Source organism: Phyllobates terribilis, unplaced genomic scaffold, assembly GCF_046119375.1.
Source record: "Phyllobates terribilis strain yellow unplaced genomic scaffold, ASM4611937v1 Scaffold_9__5_contigs__length_417890890, whole genome shotgun sequence".
NCBI lineage: Eukaryota > Metazoa > Chordata > Amphibia > Anura > Dendrobatidae > Phyllobates > Phyllobates terribilis.
The window spans coordinates 240385952-240398436 of NW_027362769.1; the positions used below are offsets into that span (position 1 = coordinate 240385952).

The 12485-nt window shown below is 45.2% G+C and overlaps 1 protein-coding gene across 8 annotated transcripts in view; it reads right to left on the reverse strand.

Annotated features, from left to right (window-relative positions):
- ABAT (4-aminobutyrate aminotransferase) overlaps positions 1-12485 on the reverse strand; it is a 138402-nt gene that overhangs the window by 51837 nt on the left and 74080 nt on the right. For 4 of the 8 annotated variants that reach the window (XM_073647771.1, XM_073647768.1, XM_073647769.1 and 1 more), the window contains one exon: positions 7669-7725. The exons of the other annotated variants lie outside the window; for them this stretch is intronic. In XM_073647771.1, the coding sequence (XP_073503872.1) occupies positions 7669-7725 (57 nt within the window). The remainder of the gene's footprint in view (positions 1-7668; positions 7726-12485) is intronic. 8 annotated transcript variants of the gene reach the window in all.

Below are 12485 nucleotides of genomic sequence, written 5' to 3' on the forward strand. Positions count from 1 at the left end.
TGCAGGGCTCTGGCAGTGCTCCTCCTGTTCCTCCTTGCACAAAGGCGGAAGTAGCGGTCCTGCTGCCGGGTTGTTGCCCTCCTACAACCCCCTCCACGTCTCCTAGTAGCGCCTCCAGCCTCTGGACACTACGCTGACAGACACAGCAAACCTTCTTGCCACATCTCACATTGATGTGCCATCCTGGATAAGCTGCACTACCTGAGCAACTTCTGTGGGTTCTAGAGTCTGTCTCATGCTACCACGAGTATGAAAGCACAACCAACATTCAAAAGTGATCAAAACATCAGCCAGAAAGCATTGGTACTGAGATGAGGTCTGTGGTCCCCACCTGCAGAACCACTCCTTTATTGAGGGTGTCTTGATAATTGCCAATAATTTCCATCTATTGTCTATTCCATTTGCACAACAGCATGTGAAATTGATTGTCAATCAGTGTTGCTTCCTAAGTGGACAGTTTGATTTCACAGAACTTTGATTTACTTGGAGTTATATTCTGTTGTTTAAGTGTTCCCTTTATTTTTTTGAGCAGTGTATATATTTATTCATAGTGCTCTCATCTAAGTTTCTGCTATTGAAATTATTCCACCGGGGAGAAATAAGAAAATCAAAGCCTCCATCACTGCTCTGCAAAGCATCACAAGAATACACGTCTCCATTTTTTGCAGACAAAAACTAAAGCCTGGGTCTACTAACCGTTGCAATGAGTCATGCATGTGGAATTAGGATTTATCGTAGCATCAATGTAGCACTCTTACTTATGTCGAGGACCATTCTTATGTAATAATAATAATAATAATAATCTTTTTATTTATATAGTGCCAACATATTCCGCAGTGCTTTACAATTCAGACAATTTACAAACATTATTGGCACTGTCCCCATCGGGGCTCACAATCTACATTCCCTAACAGTTTGTCTTTGGAGTATGGGAGGAAACCGGAGAACCAGGAGGAAACCCATGCAAACACGGGGAGAACATACAAACTCCTTGCAGATGTTGCTCTTGGTGGGATTTGAACCCAGGACCCCAGAACTGCAAGGCTGCAGTGCTAACCACTGAGCCACCGTGCTGCCTTATGTTGAAGTATGATCAGTCCTGAAGGCATCAAACGACAGCGATGTTCAGTAACGGGTTGAGCTGCCTACAGACTCCGATATACTCAGCCCACAATAGAGGAGAAGCCTACATTGGTCACACCACGGACCTGTGCTGACTACCGAAAACATTCATGGCTCCCAATTCCGCACATTATACAATACTCTGATATACTCGGATAGGCGGCTGTTCCTCCTCTGTATTAACACATTAACCTACATAATAGGCTGTTCAACAGGAGAAGTGTCAGTTAACGTGTACTCATACAAAGCGGGGGGTTAATAGCCTCATCTAATGGAGAACTGTACTCTTGTATTTACAGGCCTGGAATTAGGACATTTCTAATTAAAACAAAATTACTTCAAAATCTTCATCTGCATTAAACAGCTCCTAAATTTGCCCATTATTTGGGATTTTTTTTTAATGAAAACTAATGGGAAATGTAAAGTGTTTCTTTATGCATATATGACCAACTACGGGGAGAAATACCACTAATGGGAAGTTCCCACAGTGAGTTTTTTACGCTCAATATTCTTGGTGCATAAAAAAGCGCAGCGCCTTCCAGCTCCAGCAGAGTGAATGGAGGTTATAGACATCTCGTGACATTGTGCCTTTATTTCTAAACTGATCCGAGATGCGTTTTTGAAGTCCGCAGTTTGTCAGGTTTTTTTTTTTTTGCAGATACACAAAGTTTTACATGTGGATTTTAAAGCTGCATTAAATACGAGAAAATCCTCAGGTTAAAAATACATATGCGCATAAGTATGGTTCCACTGCGTAAAAAACACTAAAACGCAGGTTATAAAACACGTCTGTATCAATACATATTTTTCAGCCTTCATAATCTTCTTTAGTTTTGAAGCTAAAACCAATAAGTTGTACAGGGTTGTGGATTGGGGCAATTACAGGATCGTATATACTAAAGGTAAGAGTCAGAATCAATAAACGGGGTTACCCTACCAAAGACGATCACCCCTCTACAAGAGAGATGAGAAATGTATGAAATTGGGAAGTTATTCACAAATAGATTACATATTGTTAATGGCTGCAAAACCATGCCGCCATTAACCACAAGAAAGTAATTTGCACTTAATTTCTAATTACACAGTGGAAAGATGCAGCAATATGATATCAACCCACTCAGCCCCTTGCAGTAATAATCCCCCATAGAATAATAAATCATTTCCCCCGATTATAATATCATACCTCCAAAACTGAACTTCTTGTGTTTACTCCCTTTATTAATCTACCTATACCTGATACAGCAATTTCCATGTGTGGCTCTACCATAACTCCCAAGCAGTACGCTTGTTGTCTTGGGGTTATATTTGACTTTCCTAAAGTCCCTATATCCAATAGCTCTTGTCATTTGCATCTTAAAAACATCTCCAGAATCCGACCTTTTCTCACCTCTTAAACTGTAAAAACTCTCACTGTCGCTCTTATTCACTCTTGTCTGGACTACTGCAACTCTCTACTGTTTGGTCTCGCTCTAACTAAACTTTTCTCCTCTCCAATCCATCTTGAATGCGGAAGCCAGGGTCTTATTTCTGTCCAGCCGCTAAACCGATGCCTCCATCTTTTACCAGTCATTGCACTGGTTGCCCATTTGCTACAGAATACAACAAACTTCTCTCTCATTCGCAAATCTCTCCACAGTTCTACACCACCCTATATCTCCTCCCTTGTCTTTGTATCACACTACCCAATTCTCCGCTCCGCAATTTATCTATGACTAACATCCTCAATAATCCAAACCTCACACCTTCATCTCCAAGACTTCTCTCGTGCTGTGCCAGTTTTCTGGAATGTACTACCTTGGACGATCTGACCAATACATAGCTCCCACATTTTTATGCATGCTTTAAAAAAAAATACATCTCCTTAGAAGGGCCTATCGTCTCAATTCACCAACCTAACTCTGCCATGTTCCCTCTTTCTAAATTTTCCTCAGAATCTGCTCCTTCCTACTCATCTGTCTCCACATCCTCCATGCACCCAATAGCACTTGGTAACTGTACTTAGACAGATACTGACTGATGACCGGATCATCCAGCTTATTTGAAAAGCCCTATTTATTGTAATGATGTCTGGACCATACATGACACACTTTACCCATTGTCTGCCCCCTATTTCCTTATAGATTGTAACCTTGCGAGCAGGGCCCTCACTCCTCCTGTAACTCTTGGACTGTGTTACTTTGTATTGTCTTTATTTATTTTTTTTTAAAATGTCCCCGCTTAATTAAAAAGTGCTGAGGAATATGTTGGCGCAATACAAATAAAATTATCATCATTATTATTATACCCCCTTTGTAGTGCTCAATAATAGAATAATTAATCCCTGTACCCAGATTATAACATATTCCCCTGCAGTAATCAGTCGCCTCCTCCCCTTGATTATAATCACATACCCCCTGTAGTATAATAGTCTCCCCCACCCAAGAGTATAATAACATCCCCCACATAGTGAACCTTGTTGTATAAATATACAAATATTTCACTAAAAGCAATCGCTATAACCCCCTATTCCAAAAGGTCCAGAACACTGCTCCACTAGTTTGTCACATTATACACATAACCGACTGAGTGCTGCCGCCAGTGTGAGTCAACCAGTAGCACACACTAGAGGCGCACCGATTGTAGCACTCAACAACCGAAGTACTAGTCTATAAATGATTGCTCTCTCCTGTCAGAGCCAGCCATGGACAATGGCATCTTCCGACCCATCAGCACTTCTCTCTGGCGGGTAGCATGAACAAGCATTCTGCTGTGTGGCCACTTCTTATAGAGTGATAAGGCTATAGATGGTTTACTGCTCTCAGCCTCTCTACACACAGCCCCATCCTGCAGTATATCACTCCTTTCAGCCCCTCTATACACAGCCCCCTCCTACAGTACATCACTCCTCTCAGCCTCGGCTATATACAATATCATCCTGCAGTACATGCCTTTGACCAGCCCCATCAATAGACAGTTCAATCTGGCAGACCATTGCCCCTCAGTCGTATCATGCAGCACATCATTCCCACCAGTCCCATAATATGTAGCTGCCATACACAACCCCAACCTGCAATATATCACTCCCCTCATCCCTCTAATAAACAGTCTCCTCCTGTAATATCACTCCTCAGGTATACAACCTTCTTCTTTAGTACATTGCTCCTCTCAGTCCCCTGCATACAGCCCCCTCCAGCAGATCACTTCTGTCAGCTTCTCTATATACTGACCACCTCCTACAGTAAATCATTCCTGTGAAGGAGTATCTTCAACCGTATGTACACAGTGAGCTACTGCATGAGTGCCTCCTAATAATACTACTGCAGATGCAGATTTAAAGCTACGGCGCTGCTAAAGAACTCGGCCACATCACAGTCGGAAAGATGTGCTACGCCTGTTACAGATGATGTGCTGCAGGTGGTTTAATGGTGCACATTGCTAAAACCCTCAGAAGCCCTAGGCAGGTAATAGCGAACCACCCCGGGGGAGGCGTCTTCTGCCCCAATCAGAAGAATTTAAGTCCCTGTTTCTTCAAAGTCCCAGCAATCTGACTCCCAGCCATCATGGATAGGTGATCAATGTTCATTTACATGGCTGATTTCCATCATGTATCTAGTCATTCACACGATCCTTCATATATTCCGTATTCCAGAATAGCTCGTGTAAGATTGCGAGGGATTGCAGCAGATTAGCGATGACGTGGTTGTTTTTCCCGTTTTCCACCGCATTGCCCTCTTTCTCGTCAGTTGCTTTCCCAGTTCTTTCCCTGAATGGGATTTCCTAGGTTACCAATTTGCTATGTTTGTTCTACTGAATAAAAGCTGAACAATAGCTGCCAAGTCAAAAAAAGGCAAATCAACGATTCCCACTTCTCATTTTTATTCATTTGATACAAGAGCGGACGTCTCGAACATTCGTCATGGCTAAAGACATGTCGAGGGTAACGGGTTTACTGTAGCCTCCTGTGATTTATCATCCCTGAACACCGTCACGGATACATTCACACACAACCACCTCCTGCCAAACAGATTTACCCATGTAAATGGGCTCATGCGGATGTTTCAAATGGGCTTCACCGGGTCGTCTTCGCCCCATCACCAATATCAGTGATCAGCAGAGGAAACATACAAATGTCTTCTTGTGCTAGGCGGCTGGGAGAGAAGTAGAACAATGCTAGAGGGGACAGGCTGAAATTTCGGCTGTACGATGTGATTTCCAAACGCTTGGCTGGTTACAAAGCAGAAGGAGTTCAGATACAATGTAAGAAAGTCCACCAAAACCCACGAGCCACTGTGTATTCAGAGTGGACATAAATCTTAAAAATAAATAAAAATATAATACAAATAAAAATTAAAAACAACTTGTAATATTCTATTACCCTACACAAAGGACTCAAAGTGTAGCTTGGAAATTTTTGCTATGTTAAGAGCTCGAAATCAGTAGCTGCCATCCAGTCGTTAATCCCCCAACAACCACTAGGGTGATAGGAAAAAAGGGATTTTTTTTTTATAGGATTCCACTTAAAAGAGCGATTCTCATAACCATAAAGAGTTAGGGTATGTGCACACGATGCAGAAATGAAGCAGAAAATTTCTGCATCATTTCTGCATCTCCCTGGCAGAAAAAACGCATGCAGATTGTGCATGCGTTTTTCCTGCAGAATACATGCGGATCCACATGCAGATTCACATGCGTTTCCGCATGCAGATTGACAAGCGCTTTCCAGGCGATGTTAGCATCACCTGGAAAGTGCTTGATAACTAGGTCACACTATATAAATCCATGCAAACAGCATGGATTTATACAGTGTGAACCGAGAGCGTGTATATACTTACCTCCGATGGCCCGCGCTGTCCTGCTCAATCTGTTCTCCCGGCTGCCGGCAACTTTGAATTGAAAGACCTGCCGACGTCAGCGTCACGTGACCCGTCACATGACTCTGACGTCACCGCAGGTCCTACAACTCACTGCAAAGTGCCGGGAACCAAGCGGGAGCGCTGCGCGGGCCGACAGAAGGTAAGAATACATTATTTTTTATTTTATTCTTCTTTTTACAGCTTTTTTAATGGTACCTGGGTGTGGATGAGACTCTCCTCTCCTCCACACCCGGGTACCATCCGCACATTAGAACGCACCAATTACGCAAGTACAGATGCTGTCTTGCGGAATTGGCGCGTTCTAATGCAAGTCAATGGCGGCGAAATCGCCGCGTTTCCGCAAAATTAATTGACATGCTGCGGATTTTTGACCGCAGCGTTAACGCTGCGGAAAAATCCGCATCATGGGCACAGCACATGCGGATTTCCATTGGGGAACATTGCTTCCCTTCTACCATGCGTTTTTCATGCGTTTCCGCGGCGTTTACGCAACTGCAAAAACGCCGCGGAAACGCATGAAATACGCATCGTGTGAACACAGCCTTAAACTTGAGACATTCTTGTAAAAACAAGCAACTCTGTAGTTTACTACTTATTAGAAATCCTCTTCTCGAACGGAGGGGATTTTTAGTTTTATTTTAGGTTTGTCACAGCTTGTTGCTTAGATTACGGGCCACCGCTGCAGTCTATCAGCGGTGGCTGGTTTCCTAGGCAAGGAGCACAGCACAAGCCATGTCCAATAGAGCAGTAAGCGCTACTCTAAAGCAGGCCACATTGCTTGATTAGGGCACAGTCAGACAGCCGTATAAATCAGACCGAGATCGGAACGCAGTGCACAGACTGGCTGGCAGCTCTCCCGGCCAGAGTGTGATGGCTGTATAGAAATACATGCTCAGCTCGGGAGAGCTGCCAGCCAGTCTGTGAACTGCGTTCCGATCATGGTCCGATTTATACGGCCGTCTGACTGCGCCACTGATGCTTTCAGTATTGGGGTGTGCACAGACCAACAGCACAACAATGCGCTGCCCAAACTGACAATCGGGAGCACTACTACGCAGCCAGCAAAAAGCAGGGAAGCAGGGGAGCGATGAGCTCCTGCAGGGGAAGTTGAGAAAACTTCTAAATCTTGAAATCTCTGTATATCTAGTCCTCGGTGAGATCCAAACCTAGACCTTTGGGGTAACAATGCTAACCACTGAGCCATGGTGTTGCTGCCTATATAAAAGCATTTGCCCGGCACATCCAGTACAGCACTATCTTTCCAGCTGATGTTATCTAAGGCAGGAGTCATGAATATACGGCCCCCAAATTAATTTCCCTATTACAGGTAATATATTAGAAAGGCAATTAAGTATATTACTTATAAATGAAGCATAGAATTCTATTTACCCAGTAAATCTCTAGAAACAAATATTAAAGTTGCTTGGTTTTATTTAGCAAATACGGAGGCCGCTCCTTCTGGTGTCTTTTATGGTCTGCAGCACTTACATCATATTGACAGCGCTGCAGGCAATCAGAGTCCAGCGGCTCTGCCCGAGTAGACAGCATGGCCGCTAAGCTTTTGAATGGAGTTCAGTGGTAAAGACAATAACAGACACTGGGCGCAGCGGAGACTCACTGATGGACGTGGGGAGGGTGATGAAAAAAAAGAACTAAACCTCTCCCCCCCAAAAAAAATAGAATTAATCCTTACCGGTAATTCGGTTTCTAGAAGCCTTCCACGACAGCATTGGAGGATGTTGTCCACGCCCTATCGGGGGACAGGAACACAGAGGTTAAAAGCCCCTCCCCACCATCAATCCCCAGTGTTTACCAAGAGCACCTAGAAAAATGGTTACCTGACAGTTATATGGAATCCATAGGGAGGGAAACTCGTGCGGTCGTGGAAGGCTTCTAGAAACCGAATTACCGGTAAGGACTAATTCTATTTTCTCAATACGCCTTCCACGACAGCATTGGAGGAATACCAACGATATTTTATTAGGGAGGGACAATAGCTTGTAGGACTTTCCTTCCAAAGGCTAAATCCCTAATGGACGATAAGTCTAATCTATAATGTTTAGAAAATGTGTGAAGGGAAGACCATGTAGCAGCCCTGCAAATCTGCTCCGTAGAAGTGCCCGCTCTTTCGGCCCAAGAAGTTGATGTGGATCTGGTAGAGTGAGCTTTTAAGGCGATCGGTGGATCCAACTGTTGATTGACATAGGCTTCCTCGATCGCTTTTTTAATCCAGTTTGCTATAGTGGATTTAGCTGCCTTCCTTCCCCTGTTATGCCCTGAGTGTTGTATGAATAGGTTTTCATCCAATCTCCAAGACTCAGTCTGTTGCAGATAATAAAGAACAACTCTGCGGACATCTAAGAGATGGAACTCTGCTTCCTTTGAATTAGAAGGCTTCTGGCAGAAGGAGGGAAGGATGACCTCCTGGGAACGATGGAAATCTGTAACGACCTTTGTGAGAAAGGAAGGGTCAAAACGAAGAGTAATTCTATCTTCAGTCACAGTCATGTAAGGTTCTCTGATGGAGAGAGCTTGCAGTTCTCCTACTCTCCGTGCAGAAGTGATGGCTACTAAAAAGGCAGTCTTATGAGAGAGAGTCTGTATTGTGCTGGAGGACAGAGGCTCGAAGGGAGAGAGGGTTAGACACCGGAGCACCACATTAAGATCCCAGGATGGGACATGGGATCGATTTTTTGGGTGAAGTCTGAGTGCCGAAGTTATGAATCTTTTGATCCATCTGTGAGAGGCCAAATCTTGGTCGAATATGGAACTTAGGGCTGAAATTTGCACCTTGAGAGTACTAGGTTTGAGACCCAACTCCAATCCATTCTGTAAAAAATCAAGGATCCGAGCAATGTTGGGGTGTGAGGTGTCAGGAATATCCAGGGCATACCATGATAGGAATCTTTTCCATATTTTGCCGTATATAGCATTGGTTACTGGTTTCCTACTTTGTTGAAGAGTTTTTATAACCATTTCAGAGAGACCTTTGGATTTTAGGATCTCGGCTTCAGTAACCTGGCTGCAAGGTTTAGCCACTGAGGATTTGGGTAAAATAGGGGACCCTGTGAGAGAAGGTCGTTGACCGGTGGAAGTATCAGGGGACCGTCCAGGCAAAGTTCCGTGATGGTGCCGAACCAAGGTCTTTTGGGCCACAGAGGGGCCACTAGAATTGTTGCCACCCTCTCTAACCTGACTTTCTGGATAGTTCTTGCTATCAAAGGAATAGGAGGAAACACATACACCAGTTTGAAATGCCAGGAATGGGCTAATGCATCTAGATTCATGGCATGAATGCAATGCAAAGAAGAGGGGAAGTTTTGCGTTTAGGCGACTGGCAAGGAGATCTACTTCAGCGAGACCCCATTTTGCTACCAGTGACTGGAATATTTGAGGATTCAAGCTCCACTCTCCTGGCTAAATGGTCTTCCCTGCTCAGAAAGTCTGCTTGAATGTTTTTTGAGCCTTTCAGGTGGATCGTCAAAATTGACAGGAGATGATGTTCTGCCCAGGAAATATTCAACTTGCGATTTGTTTTAAGCCGTCTACCCTCATACCTCCCTGATGACGCAGGAAGGCGACTGTAGTCACATTGTCCGAGAGTATCTAGATGTGAGTACCCTGGATTAGGTTGACTGCTGCTCAGAGCGTTTTTTCTACTGCCTTCAGCTCCCTGAAGTTGGAGGATCTGGCACTGATCCTGGGACTCCATCTGCCTTGAAAAGGAGTCTGGGCCACCATGGCACCCCATCCTTGTATACTGGTGTCGGCAGTCATTAGAGGGTCCTGGGTCCAAGAAATCCCCCTCCGAAGAGTTTGGGTGCTTAACCACCAAGAAAGGGAAGCTTTTATCCGGTCAGGAGTCCTGGTCTGTTTGTTTAATGAGTCCCTTTGTCTGTTCCATGATTTTAGGATATGATCCTGGAGAGACCTTGAGTGGGCCTGAGCCCATGATACTGACTGGATACAGGCCGTCATTGACCCCAATACAGACATTGCCGTTCTCATTGTTGGATTCTTCTGGTGTCTGAAATTTGAGATCTTGGTTCTGAGAGCTGTTTGATGCTCCAATGGAAGAAAGGACATTTGTCTGTTGGAGTCCAGTAAGACACCAAGGAACTTCCTCCTCGACGAAGGAAGGAGTTCAGACTTTCCCAGGTTCAGAACCCAACCTAATGAGCGGAGGGTTTTTAGGGCTATGGAGACATGAAGATTGAGAATCCCCACTGAAGGGGTGACGATCAGCATGTTGTCCAGGTATGGAATTATGAAGACCCCTTGTTTTCGGATGAGTGCAATGACTTCCGCCATAATCTTCGTAAACACCCGAGGTGCTGAAGAGATGCCGAAGGGCAGTACGTTGTACTGGTAGTGTTCTGTTATGTTGTCCCTGGAAATCGCAAAGCGCAGGAACTTTCTGTGGGTCGGATGAATCGGCACGTGGAAGTATGCATCTTTTAGGTCTATGGTTGCCATGACATAATCCTTCCCTATTAGGGGAATAGTTGACCTTATGGACTCCATCTTGAATCGCCTGTATTTGATGTGATGGTTTAGGGATTTCAGGTTGATTATGATGCATGGGATGCCTGACTGTTTCTTTATTAGAAAAATTTTTGAGTAGTGACCTGTACCCTCCTGGCCAGGGGGGACCGGAGACACAGCTCCGGATTTTAGCAGGTTTTGTAAACCAACTGAGAGCAACTCCCAAGCCCCCCGAGAGGGAAGGGACGTGACCCTCAGGACCCGAGGGGGGGCGACTCTCAAATTCCAATAGAAGACCCCCCTTGATAGTATTGAGGATCCACTGGCAGGAAGAAATTGCCTGCCACTGGGGGAAGAAATCCGAGAGACGTCCCCCTACACGGCGCAGGTCATTGCTTGTCCTGCTGCTGGTGTGGTTGCTGGGGAACAAGGATGTTACGACCCCTGCCGCCCTTAGGATAGCTCCAGCGCCCAGACTTTCCCTTTCCTCTATATTGTGAGGGGTGACTCTGGGAAGGTCGAAAGGGACGTTTTTTTAGGTTGTTTCTGTTCAGGAAGGGTTTTCTTCCTATCCGATGCCTTCTCCAGGATATCATCCAGTGCTGGCCCGAATACATATTTCCCTTGAAATAGAATGGAACAGAGTTCTCCATGTTTTGAGCCACAGCGCACAGCGGGCAGTATTGGATAGGACAGCTGCTCTAGCCGCGATCCGGACTGATTCAGCCGAGGCGTCCGCTAAGAAGCCCTTGGCTTTTTGAAGGAGAGGGATGGAGTCTAGCAGGTCAGCCCTGGAGGTGCCCTGAGACAGATGTTCCTCTAGTTGGGCCAGCCACTTGAAGAGGGATCTGGCCACACAAGTTGATGAAATATTCGTCTTGAGAGAGGCAGAAGAAGAGGTTTCCCATGATTTTTTAAGGACACTTTCCATTTTCCGGTCTAATGGGTCCTTCAGTTGGGATGAATCCTCAAAGGGAAGTGAGGTTTTCTTCACAACCCTTGCCACCTGGATGTGCACCTTAGGGACGTCCCAATCATATTCCTCACCTTCCAACGGAAATCTGTGCTTTAATTCCGAAGGGGTGGTGAGACGATTTTCTGGGGATTCCCATTCCTGTGAGATGAGATCTCTAATGAACTCATGAACAGGTAACCCAGTCTGCTTTTTTGATCTAAGGCCCCTAAACATTTCATCTTGAACGGAACAGGGGACCTCAACTTCCTCCAGCCCCATAGTGCCTCTAACTGCGTCCAATAATTCTTGTAAGTTGTCCAGGGAAAAATAGTATCTTCCGGTTTCAACTTTTTTGGCAGGCCCTAAGGATGCTACTTCATCCAACTCGTCGGAGGCAGAGCTACTAACATCAATAGAGACTACATCTGAGTCTAACTCTTGGATCTTCCTTTTCTTAGGGGGAAATGGCCCGGAGGAGGAGTAGACAGGCAGTGCAGCAAGAGAGGCTTGGACCTCCTGTCTAACTACTTGGACCTCATGTTTAACAAGAGATCTAAGTTCCTCAATTAGAGAGGGATTTTCTTCCTTAATTATTTTATCTGTACAGGGCCGGCACAATTTCTTCTTATAAGATGAGGATAACTTTTTAGCGCAGATACCACATCTACAGGGCTGGTCTTTATCCTTCTTAGAAGCGGGGGCCTTGTCTTCCTAAGAAAGGGGAAGAGAAGGGGACCCATGTAACTAGAAGGAGGGGAGATCTAGTGTCATCTAAAGGAGAGGCTAAGATAACCCCTTCGTGACCACCCAGGTACTACTCACTGTAGCAGAGGGCGTGCTGGGCTCTTCAGATGCAGGGATACTGGATCTGTCACCCTCCATGGTGGAGATAGCCTTACCTTTGGCATCTTCAGGTGGGTTTTTATATAGAAAAACCGTGCCTCCCAGCAAGGGACCTCAATCCCCTCCCCCTTCCGGTCACTTTGAGGGCCACTTCGATTCGATATGGGCCTTGAAGGCCCTGGGACGCGCTCAATCTCAGAGTCCCGGCATGGAGCACACAGGCCGGA